Genomic DNA, 21,438 nt, shown 5'->3' with positions numbered 1-21,438 from the left:
CTGATATCATTAACCTGTTGGCTATTAAATGTGATATCATTAACCTGATGGCTGTTAAAGTGTGATATCATTAACCTGTTGGCTGGTTAAAGATGTGATATCATTAACCTGTTGGCTGGGGGTTAAAGTTGTGATATCATTAACCTGTTGGTCTATAAAGTTGTGATATCATTAACCTGTTGGCTGGGGGTCTAAAGTTGTGATATCATTAACCTGTTGGTCTTGGGGTTGGTTAAAGATGGTATCATGAACCTGTTGGCTTGGGGGTTAAAGTTGTGATATCATTAACCTGTTGGCTGGGGGTTAAAGTTGTGATATCATTAACCTGTTGGCTGGGGGTTAAAGTGTGATATCATTAACCTGTTGGTCTTGGGGGTTAAAGTTGTGATATCATTAACCTGTTGGTTGGGGGTTAAAGATGTGATATCATTAACCTGTTGGCTGGGGTTAAAGATGTGATATCATTAACCTGTTGGCTTGGGGGTTAAAGTGTGATATCATTAACCTGATGGCTGGGGATAAAGTTGTGATATCATTAACCTGTTGGCTTAGATGGTTAACCTGATTGTGATATCATTAACCTGTTGGCTGGGGGTTAAAGTGTGATATCATTAACCTGTTGGCTTGGGGGTTAAAGTTGTGATATCATTAACCTGTTGGCTTGGGGGTTAAAGTTGTGATATCATTAACCTGTTGGCTTGGGGGTTAAAGTTGTGATATCATTAACCTGTTGGCTCTGGGGGGTAAAGTTGTGATATCATTAACCTGTTGGCTTGGGGGTTAAAGTTGTGATATCATTAACCTGTTGGTCTGGGGGTTAAAGTTGTGATATCATTAACCTGTTGGCTTGGGGGTTAAAGTTGTGATATCATTAACCTGTTGGCTCTTAAAGTTGTGATATCATTAACCTGTTGGCTGGGGGTTAAAGTTGTGATATCATTAACCTGTTGGCTATAGGGGTTAAAGTTGTGATATCATTAACCTGTTGGCTTGGGGGTTAAAGTTGTGATATCATTAACCTGTTGGTCTTAAAGTTGTGATATCATTAACCTGTTGGCTTGGGGGTTAAAGTTGTGATATCATTAACCTGTTGGCTGGGGGTTAAAGTTGTGATATCATTAACCTGTTGGCTGGGGGTTAAAGTTGTGATATCATTAACCTGTTGGCTTGGGGGTTAAAGTTGTGATATCATTAACCTGTTGGTGGGGGTTAAAGTTGTGATATCATTAACCTGTTGGCTTGGGGGTTAAAGTTGTGATATCATTAACCTGTTGGCTGGGGGTTAAAGTTGTGATATCATTAACCTGTTGGCTTGGGGGTTAAAGTTGTGATATCATTAACCTGTTGGCTTGGGGGTTAAAGTTGTGATATCATTAACCTGTTGGCTTGGGGGTTAAAGTTGTGATATCATTAACCTGTTGGTCTTAAAGTTGTGATATCATTAACCTGTTGGCTTGGGGGTTAAAGTTGTGATATCATTAACCTGTTGGCTCTGGGGGTTAAAGTTGTGATATCATTAACCTGTTGGTTGGGGGTTAAAGTTGTGATATCATTAACCTGTTGGCTTGGGGGTTAAAGTTGTGATATCATTAACCTGTTGGCTGGGGGTTAAAGTTGTGATATCATTAACCTGTTGGCTCTTAAAGTTGTGATATCATTAACCTGTTGGCTTGGGGGTTAAAGTTGTGATATCATTAACCTGTTGGCTTGGGGGTTAAAGTTGTGATATCATTAACCTGTTGGCTTGGGGGTTGGTTAAAGTTGTGATATCATTAACCTGATGGCTTGGGGGTTAAAGTTGTGATATCATTCTGGCTGTTGGCTTGGGGGTTAAAGTTGTGATATCATTCTGGCTGTTGGCTGGGGGTTAAAGTTGTGATATCATTAACCTGTTGGCTCTTAAAGTTGTGATATAATTAACCTGTTGGCTTGGGGGTTAAAGTTGTGATATCATTAACCTGTTGGCTTGGGGGTTAAAGTTGTGATATCATTAACCTGTTGGCTTGGGGGTTAAAGTTGTGATATCATTAACCTGTTGGTCTGGGGGTTAAAGTTGTGATATCATTAACCTGTTGGCTTGGGGGTTAAAGTTGTGATATCATTAACCTGTTGGCTTGGGGGTTAAAGTTGTGATATCATTAACCTGTTGGCTCTTAAAGTTGTGATATCATTAACCTGTTGGCTTGGGGGTTAAAGATGTGATATCATTAACCTGTTGGCTTGGGGGTTAAAGCTAGTTGTGATATCATTAACCTGTTGGCTGGGGGGTTAAAGTTGTGATATCATTAACCTGTTGCCTTGGGGTTAAAGTTGTGAGATCATTAACCTGTTGGCTTGGGGTTAAAGTTGTGATATCATTAACCTGTTGGCTTGGAGGGTTAAAGTTGTGATATCATTAACCTGTTGGCTATAGGGGGTTAAAGTTGTGATATCATTAACCTGTTGGCTCTTAAAGTTGTGATATCATTAACCTGTTGGCTTGGGGGTTAAAGTTGTGATATCATTAAACTGTTGGCTGGGGGTTAAAGTTGTGATATCATTAACCTGTTGGCTGGGGATGGTTAAAGTTGTGATATCATTAACCTGTTGGCTTGGAGGGTTAAAGTTGTGATATCATTCTGGCTGTTGGCTTAGGGGTTAAAGTTGTGATATCATTAACCTGTTGGCTTGGGGGTTAAAGTTGTGATATCATTAACCTGTTGGCTTGGGGGTTAAAGTTGTGATATCATTAAACTGTTGGCTTGGGGGTTAAAGTTGTGATATCATTAACCTGTTGGCTGGGGTCTATTAAAGTTGTGATATCATTAACCTGTTGGCTTGGAGGGTTAAAGTTGTGATATCATTCTGGCTGTTGGCTTAGGGGTTAAAGTTGTGATATCATTAACCTGTTGGCTTGGGGGTTAAAGTTGTGATATCATTAACCTGTTGGCTTGGGGGTTAAAGTTGTGATATCATTAACCTGTTGGCTGGGGGTTAAAGATGTGATATCATTAACCTGTTGGCTGGGGGTTAAAGTTGTGATATCATTAACCTGTTGGCTTGGGGGTAGGGTTAAAGTTGTGATATCATTCTGGTGTTGGCTTGGGGGTAGGGTTAAAGTTGTGACATCATTAACCTGTTGGCTTGAGGGTAGGGTTAAAGTTGTGATATCATTCTGGCTGTTGGCTTGGGGTTGGGTTAAAGTTGTGATATCATTAACCTGTTGGCTTGGGGTCTGGGTTAAAGTTGTGATATCATTAACCTGTTGGCTGGGGGTTAAAGTTGTGATATCATTAACCTGTTGGCTCTGGAGGTTAAAGTTGTGATATCATTAACCTGTTGGCTTGGGGGTTAAAGCTGTGATATCATTAACCTGTTGGCTTGGGGGTTAAAGTTGTGATATCATTAACCTGTTGGCTTGGGAGTTAAAGTTGTGATATCATTAACATGTTGGCTTGGGGGTTGGGTTAAAGTTGTGATATCATTCTGGCTGTTGGCTTGGGGGTTGGTTAAAGTTGTGATATCATTAACCTGTTGGCTTGGGGTTTAACATTGTGATATCATTAACATGTTGGCTTGGGGGTTGGGTTAAAGATGTGATCATTAACCTGTTGGCTTGGGGGTAGGGTTAAAGGTTGTGATATCATTCTGGCTGTGGCTAAATGGGGGTAGGGTTAAAGTTGTGATATCATTAACATGTTGGCTTGGGGGTTGGGTTAAAGTTGTGATATCATTAACCTGTTAGATTGGGGGTAGGGTTAACGTTGTGATATCATTCTGGCTGTTGTCTATAGAAAGTTGTGATATCATTCTGGCTGTTGGTCTATAGGGTTAAAGTTGTGATATCATTCTGGCTGTTGGCTTGGGGTAGGGTTAAAGTTGTGATATCATTCTGGCTGTTGGCTTGGGGGTAGGGTTAAAGTTGTGATATCATTAACTGTTGGCTTGGGGGTAGGGTTAAAGTTGTGATATCATTAACTGGCTGTTGGCTTGGGGGTCTAAAGTTGTGATATCATTCTGGCTGTTGGCTTGGGGGTAGGGTTAAAGTTGTGATATCATTAACTGGCTGTTGGCTTGGGGGTTAAAGTTGTGATATCATTAACTGTTGGCTTGGGGGTTAAAGTTGTGATATCATTAACCTGTTGGCTTGGGGGTTAAAGTTGTGATATCATTAACCTGTTGGCTTGGGGGTTAAAGTTGTGATATCATTAACCTGTTGGCTTGGGGGTTAAAGTTGTGATATCATTAACCTGTTGGCTTGGGGGTTAAAGTTGTGATATCATTAACCTGTTGGCTATTAAAGTTGTGATATCATTAACCTGTTGGCTTGGGGGTTAAAGTTGTGATATCATTAACCTGTTGGCTGGGGGGTTAAAGTTGTGATATCATTAACCTGTTGGCTTGGGGGTTAAAGTTGTGATATCATTAACCTGTTGGCTTGGGGGTTAAAGTTGTGATATCATTAACCTGTTGGCTTGGGGGTTAAAGTTGTGATATCATTAACCTGTTGGCTGGGGGTTAAAGTTGTGATATCATTAACCTGTTGGCTTGGAGGGTTAAAGTTGTGATATCATTAACCTGTTGGCTTGGGGGTTAAAGTTGTGATATCATTAACCTGTTGGCTTGGGTGTTAAAGTTGTGATATCATTAACCTGTTGGCTTGGGGGTTAAAGTTGTGATATCATTAACCTGTTGGCTTGGGGGTTAAAGTTGTGATATCATTAACCTGTTGGCTTGGGGGTTAAAGTTGTGATATCATTAACCTGTTGGCTTGGGGGTTAAAGTTGTGATATCATTAACCTGTTGGCTGGGGGTTGGGTTAAAGAAGTGATATCATTAACCTGTTGGCTTGGAGGGTTAAAGTTGTGATATCATTAACTGGCTGTTGGCTTAGGGGGTTAAAGTTGTGATATCATTAACCTGTTGGCTTGGGGGTTAAAGTTGTGATATCATTAACCTGTTGGCTGGGGGTTAAAGTTGTGATATCATTAACCTGTTGGCTTGGGGGTTAAAGTTGTGATATCATTAACCTGTTGGCTGGGGGTTGGGTTAAAGTTGTGATATCATTAACCTGTTGGCTTGGAGGGTTAAAGTTGTGATATCATTAACCTGTTGGCTTAGGGGTTAAAGTTGTGATATCATTAACCTGTTGGCTTGGGGGTTAAAGTTGTGATATCATTAACCTGTTGGCTTGGGGGTTAAAGTTGTGATATCATTAACCTGTTGGCTGGGGGGTGGGTTAAAGATGTGATATCATTAACCTGTTGGCTTGGGGGTTAAAGTTGTGATATCATTAACCTGTTGGCTTGGGGTAGGGTTAAAGTTGTGATATCATTCTGGCTGTTGGCTTGGGGGTAACTAAAGTTGTGATATCATTAACCTGTTGGCTTGAGGGTAGGGTTAAAGTTGTGATATCATTAACTGTTGGCTTGGGGTTGATATCATTAACCTGTTAAAGTTGTGATATCATTAACCTGTTGGCTTGGGGGTTGGGTTAAAGTTGTGATATCATTAACCTGTTGGCTTGGGGTTAAAGTTGTGATATCATTAACCTGTTGGCTTGGAGGTTAAAGTTGTGATATCATTAACCTGTTGGCTTGTCTATAGGTTAAAGCTGTGATATCATTAACCTGTTGGCTTGGGGGTTAAAGTTGTGATATCATTAACCTGTTGGCTTGGGGTCAATAGTTAAAGTTGTGATATCATTAACATGTTGGCTTGGGGTTGGGTTAAAGTTGTGATATCATTCTGGCTGTTGGCTTGGGGGTTGGGTTAAAGTTGTGATATCATTAACATGTTGGCTTGGGGGTTGGGTTAAAGTTGTGATATCATTCAGGCTGTTGTCTTGGGGTTGGGTTAAAGTTGTGATATCATTAACATGTTGGCTTGGGGGTTGGGTTAACGTTGTGATATCATTCTGGCTGTTGGCTTGGGGTTAGGGTTAAAGTTGTGATATCATTAACATGTTGGCTTGGGGGTTGGGTTAAAGTTGTGATATCATTAACATGTTGGCTTGGGGGTAGGGTTAAAGTTGTGATAACATTCTGGCTGTTGGCTTGGGGGTAGGGTTAAAGTTGTGATATCATTCTGGCTGTTGGCTTGGGGGTAGGGTTAAAGTTGTGATATCATTCTGGCTGTTGGCTTGGGGGTTAAAGTTGTGATATCATTCTGGCTGTTGGCTTGGGGGTAGGGTTAAAGTTGTGATATCATTCTGGCTGTTGGCTTGGGGGTAGGGTTAAAGTTGTGATATCATTCTGGCTGTTGGCTTGGGGGTAGGGTTAAAGTTGTGATATCATTCTGGCTGTTGGCTTGGGGGTAGGGTTAAAGTTGTGATATCATTCTGGCTGTTGGCTTGGGGGTAGGGTTAAAGTTGTGATATCATTCTGGCTGTTGGCTTGGGGGTAGGGTTAAAGTTGTGATATCATTCTGGCTGTTGGCTTGGGGGTAGGGTTAAAGTTGTGATATCATTCTGGCTCTATGGCTTGGGGGTAGGGTCTAAAGTTGTGATATCATTCTGGCTGTTGGCTTGGGGGTTGGGTTATAACTTGCATGTGATGGGCTCTCTCTCTGTATCCGTCTCTCTCTGTATCTATCTCTCTCTGTCTCCCTCTGTATCTATCTCTCTCTGTATCTGTCTCTCTCTGTCTCCCTCTGTATCTATCTCTGTCTCCCTCTGTATCTATCTCTCTCTGTCTCTCTCTGTATCTATCTCTCTCTGTCTCTCTCTGTATCTATCTCTCTCTGTCTCTCTCTGTATCTATCTCTCTCTGTCTCTCTCTGTAACTATCTCTCTCTGTATCTATCTCTGTATCTCTCTCTCTCTCTGTAACTATCTCTCTCTGTCTCTCTCTCTGTCTCTCTCTCTCTCTCTCTCTCTCTCTCTCTCTCTCTCTCTGTGTGTCTGTCTGTGAAACATTGTAATAATAGCAGGTATCCCACTTATCAGTCGCTCAAACATTAAGCCTCTAACACTTGTTCTGCGCTCTGAGAAAGGACTTATCAAATATATGTTAAGAGAGCTGTCATGTGCATAGACAGGGATTGGAGGAGATTTATGAAAGTAGCCAATGATAGAAGAACATCCACAGATGATTCTCTATAGTTCACTGATAAAAGCCTGACAGGACAACATTGTATTTGGATTGTTCCCTATAGATGGTCTATAGATGGTCTACAGATGGTCTATAGATGGTCTATAGATGGTCTATAGATGGTCTATAGATGGTCTATAGATGGTCTATAGATGGTCTATAGATGGTCTATAGATGGTCTATAGATGGTCTATAGATGGTCTATAGATGGTCTATAGATGGTCTATAGATGGTCTATAGATGGTCTATAGATGGTCTATAGATGGTCTATAGATGGTCTATAGATGGTCTATAGATGGTCTATAGATGGTCTATAGATGGTCTATAGATGGTCTATAGATGGTCTATAGATGGTCTATAGATGGTCTATAGATGGTCTATAGATAGATGGTCTATAGATGGTCTATAGATGGTCTATAGATCTATAGATGGTCTATAGATGGTCTATAGATGGTCTATAGATGGTCTATAACTATAGATGGTCTATAGATGGTCTATAGATGGTCTATAGATGGTCTGTAGCTATAGATGGTCAATAGATGGTCTATAGATGGTCTATAGATGGTCTATAGATGGTCTATAGATGGTCTATAGATGGTCTATAGATGGTCTATAGATGGTCTATAGATCGTCTATAGATGGTCTATAGATGGTCTATAGATGGTCTATAGATGGTCTATAGATGGTCTATAGATGGTCTATAGATGGTCTATAGATGGTCTATAGATGGTCTATAGATGGTCTATAGATGGTCTATAGATGGTCTATAGATGGTCTATAGATGGTCTATAACTATAGATGGTCTATAGATGGTCTATAGATGGTCTATAGATGGTCTATAGATGGTCTATATAGATGGTCTATAGATGGTCTATAGATGGTCTATAGATGGTCTATAGATGGTCTATAGATGGTCTATAGATGGTCTATAGATGGTCTATAGATGGTCTATAACTATAGATGGTCTATAGATGGTCTATAGATGGTCTATAACTATAGATGGTCTATAGATGGTCTATAGATGGTCTATAGATGGTCTATAGATGGTCTATAGATGGTCTATAGATGGTCTATAGATGGTCTATAGATGGTCTATAGATGGTCTATAGATGGTCTATAACTATAGATGGTCTATAGATGGTCTATAGATGGTCTATAGATGGTCTATATATAGATGGTCTATAACTATAGATGGTCTATAGAGGGTCTGTAGATGGTCTATAGATGGTCTGTAGCTATAGATGGTCAATAGATGGTCTATAACTATAGATGGTCTATAAATGGTCTATAGATGGTCTATAGATGGTCTATAGATGGTCTATAGATGGTCTATAGATGGTCTGTAGCTATAGATGGTCTATAGATGGTCTATAGATGGTCTATAGATGTTCTATAACTATAGATGGTCTATAGAGGGTCTGTAGATGGTCTATAGATGGTGTATAGATGGTGTCTGTAGATGGTCTATAGATGGTCTATAACTATAGATGGTCTATAGAGGGTCTGTAGATGGTCTATAACTATAGATGGTCTATAGAGGGTCTGTAGATGGTCTATAGATGGTCTGTAGCTATAGATGGTCAATAGATGGTCTATAACTATAGATGGTCTATAGATGGTCAATAGATGGTCTATAGATGGTCTATAGATGGTCTATAACTATAGATGGTCTATAGAAGGTCTATAGATGGTCTATAACTATAGATGGTCTATAGAAGGTCTATAGATGGTCTATAACTATAGATGGTCTATAGAAGGTCTATAGATGGTCTATAGATGGTCTATAGATGGTCTATAGATGGTCTATAACTATAGATGGTCTATAGATGGTCTATAGATGGTCTATAGATGGTCTATAACTATAGATGGTCTATAGATGGTCTATAGATGGTCTATTGATGGTCTATAACTATAGATGGTCTATAACTATAGATGGTCTATAGATGGTCTATAACTATAGATGGTCTATAACTATAGATGGTCTATAGAAGGTCTATAGATGGTCTATAACTATAGATGGTCTATAGAAGGTCTATAGATGGTCTATAACTATAGATGGTCTATAGAAGGTCTATAGATGGTCTATAACTATAGATGGTCTATAGAAGGTCTATAGATGGTCTATAACTATAGATGGTCTATAGATGGTCTATAACTATAGATGGTCTATAGAAGGTCTATAGATGGTCTATAACTATAGATGGTCTATAGAAGGTCTATAGATGGTCTATAACTATAGATGGTCTATAGAAGGTCTATAGATGGTCTATAACTATAGATGGTCTATAGAAGGTCTATAGATGGTCTATAACTATAGATGGTCTATAGAAGGTCTATAGATGGTCTATAACTATAGATGGTCTATAGAAGGTCTATAGATGGTCTATAATGGTCTATAACTATAGAAGGTCTATAGATGGTCTATAACTATAGATGGTCTATAGAAGGTCTATAGATGGTCTATAACTATAGATGGTCTATAGAAGGTCTATAGATGGTCTATAACTATAGAAGGTCTATAGATGGTCTATAACTATAGATGGTCTATAGAAGGTCTATAGATGGTCTATAACTATAGATGGTCTATAGAAGGTCTATAGATGGTCTATAACTATAGATGGTCTATAGATGGTCTATAGAAGGTCTATAGATGGTCTATAACTATAGATGGTCTATAGATGGTCTATAACTATAGATGGTCTATAGAAGGTCTATAGATGGTCTATAACTATAGATGGTCTATAGAAGGTCTATAGATGCTCAAACTGCAACTTTGTTGATATTCAACAGCGTGTCCGATGAACAGTTTGTGTGATAGTTATTTGATCATTTCAACTCTTCATCGTGCTCGGTTTAGTGGATAGTTAAATGAACCTTTAAAAACCATCCGTAGGAGACTCCAAGTGTTACTCATGACTGCTCTAGACAGAACCCACCTCACAGAGACAACACAGCTTCATACCTAACCCACTGAGACAATTCACAAAGCAAGCCAATCAACGACAGGATTGAAAGAGGAAGGGGTGGGCTCACATGCTCTCATTGGGTGAGATACTGTCATTCAGATAAGATCCATTACGGTTCTCCATTTCAGCTAACCTGTGGGGGGAGACACATTCATTTCAGTAGTCACATTCCACTCATTTCACTACCATTAGTACAGAATGAGCAGCACTGTCCAGGGCAATTCAGTGGTCGACTCTGGGCTGAATACCATCTCTATTGTTCCAGGACAATTCAGTGGTCGACCCTGGACTGAATACCATCTCTAATGTTCCAGGGCAATTCAGTGGTCGACCCTGGACTGAATACCATCTCTAATGTTCCAGGGCAATTCAGTGGTCGACTCTGGGCTGAATACCATCTCTATTGTTCCAGGGCAATTCAGTGGTCGACTCTGGGCTGAATACCATCTCTAATGTTCCAGGGCAATTCAGTGGTCGACCCTGGACTGAATACCATCTCTATTGTTCCAGGGCAATTCAGTGGTCGACTCTGGGCTGAATACCATCTCTAATGTTCCAGGGCAATTCAGTGGTAGACTCTGGGCATACTCTCTATTGTTCCAGGACAATTCAGTGGTAGACTCTGGGCTGAATACCATCTCTATTGTTCCAGGACAATTCAGTGGTAGACTCTGGGCTACCATCTCTATTGTTCCAATACCATCTCTATTGTTCCAGGACAATTCAGTGGTAGACTCTGGGCTGAATACCATCTCTATTGTTCCAGGACAATTCAGTGGTAGACTCTGGGCTGAATACCATCTCTATTGTTCCAGGACAAGTGGTAGTGGTGGTAGACTCTGGGCTGAATACCATCTCTATTGTTCCAGGACAATTCAGTGGTAGACTCTGGGCTGAATACCATCTGGGCTGAATCTCTATTGTTCCAGGACAATTCAGTGGTAGACTCTGGGCTGAATACCATCTCTATTGTTCCAGGACAATTCAGTGGTAGACTCTGGGCTGAATACCATCTCTATTGTTCCAGGACAATTCAGTGGTAGACTCTGGGCTGAATACCATCTCTATTGTTCCAGGACAATTCAGTGGTAGACTCTGGGCTGAATACCATCTCTATTGTTCCAGGACAATTCAGTGGTAGACTCTGGGCTGAATACCATCTCTATTGTTCCAGGACAATTCTGAATACCATCTCTATTGTTCCAGGACAATTCAGTGGTAGACCCTGGACTCTGGGCTGAATACCATCTCTATTGTTCCAGGACAATTCAGTGGTAGACCCTGGACTCTGGGATGAATATCATGGTACAAGCCTCAGGTAAACGGTTACAGAGTAAAGATTCACCAGTTTAGTAAACAGGGAGAAAAACCTCTACTGAAGGTGGAATCAGGATTACACGATAATGCCTGTTAGTATCTGGTTGTCACGAGGTCTAAAGTTCAACATTCAGTGAGTGAGTCTATACTCCTGGACACAGTAACTCTACAGTCAATCAGTAGCTGAGAGATTAGAGTCTAACTACGTAAATACACGTGTGTCTTTATCTTACCGGCTGGCGTAATGCTCGATGCGTGAATGTGTGTCGTCATGGGAAAGCTGGGGGGAGGACGCAGGCCTACAGACAGGAGAGAGAGGAGAGGAGTGGAAGAGAACGAAAGAGAAAGACCCAGAGGGAATAAAACCTAAAGATGTCAGCGGTTATGATCCAGACAACACGCTTCAACAGGTCCACTAGACAGTGTCATGTCAATATGAACCACAGAGCTCTATATAGCCCCTAGCACCTACAGCACAGTGTCATGTCAATATGAACCACAGAGCTCTATATAGCCCCCAGCACCCACAGCACAGTGTCATGTCAATATGAACCACAGAGCTCTATATAGCCCCCAGCACCCACAGCACAGTGTCATGTCAATATGAACCACAGAGCTCTATATAGCCCCCAGCACCCACAGCACAGTGTCATGTCAATATGAACCACAGAGCTCTATATAGCCCCCAGCACCCACAGCACAGTGTCATGTCAATATGAACCACAGAGCTCTATATAGCCCCCAGCACCCACAGCACAGTGTCATGTCAATATGAACCACAGAGCTCTATATAGCCCCCAGCACCCACAGCACAGTGTCATGTCAATATGAACCACAGAGCTCTATATAGCCCCCAGCACCCACAGCACAGTGTCATGTCAATATGAACCACAGAGCTCTATATAGCCCCCAGCACCCACAGCACAGTGTCATGTCAATATGAACCACAGAGCTCTATATAGCCCCCAGCACCCACAGCACAGTGTCATGTCAATATGAACCACAGAGCTCTATATAGCCCCCAGCACCCACAGCACAGTGTCATGTCAATATGAACCACAGAGCTCTATATAGCCCCCAGCACCCACAGCACAGTGTCATGTCAATATGAACCACAGAGCTCTATATAGCCCCCAGCACCCACAGCACAGTGACATGTCAATATGAACCACAGAGCTCTATATAGCCCCCAGCACCCACAGCACAGTGTCATGTCAATATGAACCACAGAGCTCTATATAGCCCCCAGCACCCACAGCACAGTGTCATGTCAATATGAACCACAGAGCTCTATATAGCCCCCAGCACCCACAGCACAGTGTCATGTCAATATGAACCACAGAGCTCTATATAGCCCCCAGCACCCACAGCACAGTGTCATGTCAATATGAACCACAGAGCTCTATATAGCCCCCAGCACCCACAGCACAGTGACATGTCAATATGAACCACAGAGCTCTATATAGCCCCCAGCACCCACAGCACAGTGACATGTCAATATGAACCACAGAGCTCTATATAGCCCCCAGCACCCACAGCACAGTGTCATGTCAATATGAACCACAGAGCTCTATATAGCCCCAGCACCCACAGCACAGTGTCATGTCAATATGAACCACAGAGCTCTATATAGCCCCCAGCACCTACAGCACAGTGTCATGTCAATATGAACCACAGAGCTCTATATAGCCCCCAGCACCCACAGCACAGTGTCATGTCAATATGAACCACAGAGCTCTATATAGCCCCCAGCACCCACAGCACAGTGTCATGTCAATATGAACCACAGAGCTCTATATAGCCCCTAGCACCCACAGCACAGTGTCATGTCAATATGAACCACAGAGCTCTATATAGCCCCCAGCACCCACAGCACAGTGTCATGTCAATATGAACCACAGAGCTCTATATAGCCCCAGCACCCACAGCACAGTGACATGTCAATATGAACCACAGAGCTCTATATAGCCCCTAGCACCCACAGCACAGTGACATGTCAATATGAACCACAGAGCTCTATATAGCCCCCAGCACCCACAGCACAGTGACATGTCAATATGAACCACAGAGCTCTATATAGCCCCCAGCACCCACAGCACAGTGACATGTCAATATGAACCACAGAGCTCTATATAGCCCCCAGCACCCACAGCACAGTGACATGTCAATATGAACCACAGAGCTCTATATAGCCCCTAGCACCCACAGCACAGTGACATGTCAATATGAACCACAGAGCTCTATATAGCCCCTAGCACCCACAGCACAGTGTCATGTCAATATGAACCACAGAGCTCTATATAGCCCCTAGCACCCACAGCACAGTGACATGTCAATATGAACCACAGAGCTCTATATAGCCCCCAGCACCCACAGCACAGTGTCATGTCAATATGAACCACAGAGCTCTATATAGCCCCCAGCACCCACAGCACAGTGTCATGTCAATATGAACCACAGAGCTCTATATAGCCCCTAGCACCCACAGCACAGTGTCATGTCAATATGAACCACAGAGCTCTATATAGCCCCCAGCACCCACAGCACAGTGACATGTCAATATGAACCACAGAGCTCTATATAGCCCCCAGCACCCACAGCACAGTGACATGTCAATATGAACCACAGAGCTCTATATAGCCCCCAGCACCCACAGCACAGTGTCATGTCAATATGAACCACAGAGCTCTATATAGCCCCCAGCACCCACAGCACAGTGTCATGTCAATATGAACCACAGAGCTCTATATAGCCCCCAGCACCCACAGCACAGTGTCATGTCAATATGAACCACAGAGCTCTATATAGCCCCTAGCACCCACAGCACAGTGTCATGTCAATATGAACCACAGAGCTCTATATAGCCCCTAGCACCCACAGCACAGTGTCATGTCAATATGAACCACAGAGCTCTATATAGCCCCAGCACCTACAGCACAGTGTCATGTCAATATGAACCACAGAGCTCTATATAGCCCCCAGCACCCACAGCACAGTGACATGTCAATATGAACCACAGAGCTCTATATAGCCCCCAGCACCCACAGCACAGTGACATGTCAATATGAACCACAGAGCTCTATATAGCCCCCAGCACCCACAGCACAGTGTCATGTCAATATGAACCACAGAGCTCTATATAGCCCCCAGCACCCACAGCACAGTGTCATGTCAATATGAACCACAGAGCTCTATATAGCCCCCAGCACCCACAGCACAGTGTCATGTCAATATGAACCACAGAGCTCTATATAGCCCCCAGCACCCACAGCACAGTGTCATGTCAATATGAACCACAGAGCTCTATATAGCCAGGATGAGTTATAACATGATATAGACTACAGTACAGTGACAGGATGAGTTATAACCTGATATAAGACTACAGTGACAGGATGAGTTATAACATGATATAGACTACAGTAACAGGATGAGTTATAACATGATATAGACTACAGTACAGTGACAGGATGAGTTATAACCTGATATAAGACTACAGTGACAGGATGAGTTATAACATGATATAGACTACAGTAACAGGATGAGTTATAACATGATATAGACTACAGTACAGTGACAGGATGAGTTATAACCTGATATAAGACTACAGTGACAGGATGAGTTATAACATGATATAGACTACAGTAACAGGATGAGTTATAACATGATATAGACTACAGTACAGTGACAGGATGAGTTATAACATGACATAGACTAGAGTACAGTGACAGGATGAGTTATAACATGATATAGACTACAGTAACAGGATGAGTTATAACATGATATAGACTACAGTAACAGGATGAGTTATAACATGATATAGACTACAGTACAGTAACAGGATGAGTTATAACATGATATAGACTACAGTGACAGGATGAGTTATAACATGATATAGACTACAGTACAGTGACAGGATGAGTTATAACATGATATAGACTACAGTGACAGGATGAGTTATAACCTGATATAGACTACAGTGACAGGATGAGTTATAACATGATATAGACTACAGTAACAGGATGAGTTATAACATGATATAGACTACAGTACAGTGACAGGATGAGTTATAACCTGATATAGACTACAGTAACAGGATGAGTTATAACATGATATAGACTACAGTACAGTAACAGGATGAGTTATAACATGACATAGACTACAGTACTTTGTATGACAGATAACGTCTGTCTGTCTGTCTGTCTGTCTGTCTGTCTGTCTGTCTGTCTGTCTGTCTGTCTGTCTGTCTGTCTGTCTGTCTGTCTGTCTGTCTGTCTGTCTGTCTGTCTGTCTGTCTGTCTGTCTGTCTGTCTGAATGAATGACACTGAACAGGGTACTCACGCATGATCTACCGGCCAGAAGTTGATCAGAGTTACGGGACTGGAACACAGGAGAGGTGAGATGAGGACATGAGACGCAGGGCCTCACATCAAAACACATTAGAACAAACACTCACGTCCCCATACTCAACTCTAACAAACACACAAACATACTCAACTCTAACAAACACACAAACATACTCAACTCTAACAAACACACAAACATACTCAACTCTAACAAACACACAAACATACTCAACTCTCACACACACACAAACATACTCAACTCTAACAAACACACAAACATACTCAACTCTAACAAACACACAAACATACTCAACTCTAACAAACACACAAACATACTCAACTCTAACAAACACACAAACATACTCAACTCTAACAAACACACAAACATACTCAACTCTCACACACACACAAACATACTCAACTCTAACAAACACACAAACATACTCAACTCTAACAAACACACAAACATACTCAACTCTAACAAACACACAAACATACTCAACTCTAACAAACACACAAACATACTCAACTCTCACACACACACAAACATACTCAACTCTAACAAACACACAAACATACTCAACTCTCACACACACACAAACATACTCAACTCTAACACACACACAAACATACTCAACTCTCACACACACACAAACATACTCAACTCTCACACACACACAAACATACTCAACTCTCACACACACACAAACATACTCAACTCTAACAAACACACAAACATACTCAACTCTAACAAACACACAAACATACTCAACTCTAACAAACACACAAACATACTCAACTCTAACAAACACACAAACATACTCAACTCTAACAAACACACAAACATACTCAACTCTCACACACACACAAACATACTCAACTCTAACAAACACACAAACATACTCAACTCTAACAAACACACAAACATACTCAACTCTAACAAACACACAAACATACTCAACTCTAACAAACACACAAACATACTCAACTCTCACACACACACAAACATACTCAACTCTAACAAACACACAAACATACTCAACTCTCACACACACACAAACATACTCAACTCTCACACACACACAAACATACTCAACTCTCACACACACACAAACATACTCAACTCTCACACACACACAAACATACTCAACTCTCACACACACACAAACATACTCAACTCTCACACACACACAAACATACTCAACTCTCACACACACACAAACATACTCAACTCTAACAAACACACAAACATACTCAACTCTAACAAACACACAAACATACTCAACTCTAACAAACAAACATACTCACTCTCACAAACATACTCAACTCTCACACACACACAAACATACTCAACTCTAACAAACACACAAACATACTCAACTCTAACACACACACAAACATACTCAACTCTCACAAACACACAAACATACTCAACTCTCACACACACATACTTAACTCTCACACACACACAAACATACTCAACTCTAACAAACACACAAACATACTCAACTCTAACACACACACAAACATACTCAACTCTAACAAACACACAAACATACTCAACTCTCACACACACACAAACATACTCAACTCTAACAAACACACAAACATACTCAACTCTCACACACACACAAACATACTCAACTCTCACACACACACAAACATACTCAACTCTCACACACACAAAACATACTCAACTCTCACACACACACAAACATACTCAACTCTCACACACACACAAACATACTCAACTACTCACACACACACAAAACATACTCAACTCTAACAAACACACAAACATACTCAACTCTCACACACACACAAACATACTCAACTCTCACACACACACAAACATACTCAACTCTCACACACACACAAACATACTCAACTCTCACACACACACAAACATACTCAACTCTCACACACACACAAACATACTCAACTCTCACACACACACAAACATACTCAACTCTCACACACACACAAACATACTCAACTCTCACACACACACAAACATACTCAACTCTCACACACACACAAACATACTCAACTCTCACACACACACAAACATACTCAACTCTAACAAACACACAAACATACTCAACTCTCACACACACACAAACATACTCAACTCTCACACACACACAAACATACTCAACTCTCACACACACACAAACATACTCAACTCTCACACACACACAAACATACTCAACTCTCACACACACACAAACATACTCAACTCTCACACACACACACAAACATACTCAACTCTAACAAACACACAAACATACTCAACTCTCACACACACACAAACATACTCAACTCTCACACACACACACAAACATACTCAACTCTAACAAACACACAAACATACTCAACTCTCACACACACACAAACATACTCAACTCTCACACACACACAAACATACTTAACTCTAACAAACACACAAACATACTCAACTCTAACAAACACACAAACATACTCAACTCTAACAAACACACAAACATACTCAACTCTCACACACACACAAACATACTCAACTCTAACAAACACACAAACATACTCAACTCTCACACACACACAAACATACTCAACTCTCACACACACATACTTAACTCTCACACACACACAAACATACTCAACTCTCACAAACACACAAACATACTCAACTCTCACAAACACACAAACATACTCAACTCTCACACACACACAAACATACTCAACTCTCACACACAACATACTTAACTCTCACACACACACAAACATACTCAACTCTCACAAACACACAAACATACTTAACTCTCACACACACACACAAACATACTCAACTCTCACACACACACAAACATACTCAACTCTCACAAACACATAAACATACTCAACTCTCACATAAACATACTTAACTCTCACACACACACACACAAAACATACTCAACTCTAACAAACACACAAACATACTCAACTCTAACAAACACACAAACATACTCAACTCTCACACACACACAAACATACTCAACTCTCACACACACATACTTAACTCTCACACACACACAAACATACTCAACTCTCACAAACACACAAACATACTCAACTCTCACAAACACACAAACATACTCAACTCTCACACACACACAAACATACTCAACTCTCACACAAACATACTTAACTCTCACACACACACACAAACATACTCAACTCTCACAAACACACAAACATACTTAACTCTCACACACACACACAAACATACTCAACTCTCACACACACACAAACATACTCAACTCTCACAAACACATAAACATACTCAACTCTCACACAAACATACTTAACTCTCACACACACACACACAAAACATACTCAACTCTCACACACACACAAAACATACTCAACTCTCACACAAACATACTTAACTCTCACAAACACACAAACATACTCAACTCTCACACAAACATACTTAACTCTCACACACACACAAACATACTCAACTCTCAAACACACAAACATACTCAACTCTCACAAACACACAAACATACTCAACTCTAACAAACACACAAACATACTCAACTCTCACACACACAAACATACTCAACTCTCACACACACAAACATAACTCTCACACACACACAAACATACTCAACTCTCACAAACACACAAACATACTCAACTCTCACAAACACACAAACATACTCAACTCTCACACACACACAAACATACTCAACTCTCACACAAACATACTTAACTCTCACACACACACACAAACATACTCAACTCTCACAAACACACAAACATACTTAACTCTCACACACACACACAAACATACTCAACTCTCACACACACACAAACATACTCAACTCTCACAAACACATAAACATACTCAACTCTCACACAAACATACTTAACTCTCACACACACACACACACAAACATACTCAACTCTCACACACACACAAACATACTCAACTCTCACACAAACATACTTAACTCTCACAAACACACAAACATACTCAACTCTCACACAAACATACTTAACTCTCACACACACACAAACATACTCAACTCTCACACACACACAAACATACTCAACTCTCACACAAACACACAAACATACTCAACTCTCACAAACACATAAACATACTCAACTCTCACACAAACATACTTAACTCTCACACACACACACAAACATACTCAACTCTCACAAACACACAAACATACTCAACTCTCACACACACACACACACACACACACACTCACACACACACACACACACACACACACACACACACAACATACTTAACTCTCACACACACACAAACATACTCAACTCTCACAAACACACAAAACATACTCAACTCTCACAAACACACAAACATACTCAACTCTCACACACACACAAACATACTCAACTCTCACACAAACATACTTAACTCTCACACACACACACAAACATACTCAACTCTCACACACACACAAACATACTCAACTCTCACACAAACATACTTAACTCTCACACACACACAAACATACTCAACTCTCACACACACAAACATACTCAACTCTCACAAACACACAAACATACTCAACTCTCACACAAACATACTTAACTCTCACACACACACACAAACATACTCAACTCTCACACACACACAAACATACTCAACTCTCACAAACACACAAACATACTCAACTCTCACACAAACATACTTAACTCTCACACACACACACAAACATACTCAACTCTCACACACACACAAACATACTCAACTCTCACACACACACACAAACATACACAACTCACACACACACACACACAAACATACTCAACTCTCACAAACACACAAACATACTCAACTCTCACACAAACATACTTAACTCTCACACACACACACAAACATACTCAACTCTCACACACACACAAACATACTCAACTCTCACAAACACACAAACATACTCAACTCTCACACAAACATACTTAACTCTCACACACACACACACAAACATACTCAACTCTCACACACACACAAACATACTCAACTCTCACACACACACACACACACACACACACACACACACACACACACACACACACACACACACACACACACACACACACACACACACACACACACACACACACACACACACACACACACACACAGACACACACACACACACACACACACACACACACACACACACACACACACACACACACACACACACACACACACACACACACACACACACACAAGCGTTCACTGACATCAAATAAATCTGAATTTACCAGAGCAAGACAACTAAAGAAATCACTCATTGAACAATTCAGGCCAAGGACAAGTAGACATAATCACAGAGACAGAGATACACACACACACACACACACACACACACACACACACACACACACACACACACACACACACACACACACACACACACACACACACACACACACACACACACACACAGAGAGAAGATACACAGGCACACACACACACATAGAGAGAGATACACAGGCACACACACACACAGAGATACACAGGCACACACACACACACACAGATACACAGGCACACACACACACACACAGAGAGATACACAGGCACGCCCACACAGATACACAGGCACACACACACACACACACGCAGACACACACACGCAGATACACACACACACACACACACACACACACACACACACACACACACCACACACAGAGATACACAGGCACACACACACACAGAGAGA

At 41.2% G+C, this 21,438-nt stretch overlaps 1 protein-coding gene and 1 long non-coding RNA gene across 7 annotated transcripts in view; both read right to left on the bottom strand.

Moving 5' to 3' along the window:
* The window catches only part of LOC118382081 (dystrophin-like), a 106,285-nt gene that overhangs the window by 16,409 nt on the left and 68,438 nt on the right, over nucleotides 1-21,438 (bottom strand). The window contains exons 17-19 of one of the 2 annotated variants that reach the window (XM_052505020.1): nucleotides 15,693-15,731; nucleotides 11,587-11,652; nucleotides 10,104-10,169 (exon numbers count right to left, since the gene is read on the bottom strand). In XM_052505020.1, the coding sequence (XP_052360980.1) occupies nucleotides 10,104-10,169; nucleotides 11,587-11,652; nucleotides 15,693-15,731 (171 nt within the window). Of the gene's footprint in view, nucleotides 1-10,029; nucleotides 10,170-11,586; nucleotides 11,653-15,692; nucleotides 15,732-21,438 lie in introns of those variants that run through there. The other variant, XM_052505018.1, reaches the window with a different exon arrangement.
* On the bottom strand, nucleotides 11,659-15,681 carry LOC127921292 (uncharacterized). Of its 5 annotated transcripts, XR_008108643.1 has the most exons (4): nucleotides 15,460-15,681; nucleotides 15,205-15,314; nucleotides 13,332-14,943; nucleotides 11,659-12,996 (listed from the first exon to the last, which is right to left on the bottom strand). It is a non-coding gene; the product is annotated as an uncharacterized LOC127921292 (long non-coding RNA). The 5 variants fall into 5 exon arrangements; XR_008108641.1 differs by lacking the exon at nucleotides 15,205-15,314 and having other exon boundaries at nucleotides 15,350-15,681; XR_008108642.1 differs by lacking the exon at nucleotides 15,460-15,681 and having other exon boundaries at nucleotides 15,205-15,343.

The sequence above is a fragment of the Oncorhynchus keta genome, unplaced genomic scaffold (genome assembly GCF_023373465.1).
Source record: "Oncorhynchus keta strain PuntledgeMale-10-30-2019 unplaced genomic scaffold, Oket_V2 Un_contig_2190_pilon_pilon, whole genome shotgun sequence".
In the NCBI taxonomy this organism is placed as follows: Eukaryota; Metazoa; Chordata; class Actinopteri; order Salmoniformes; family Salmonidae; genus Oncorhynchus; species Oncorhynchus keta.
Note: the sequence above shows the minus strand (reverse complement) of the source record. Positions and strands in the feature narration are given on the sequence as shown.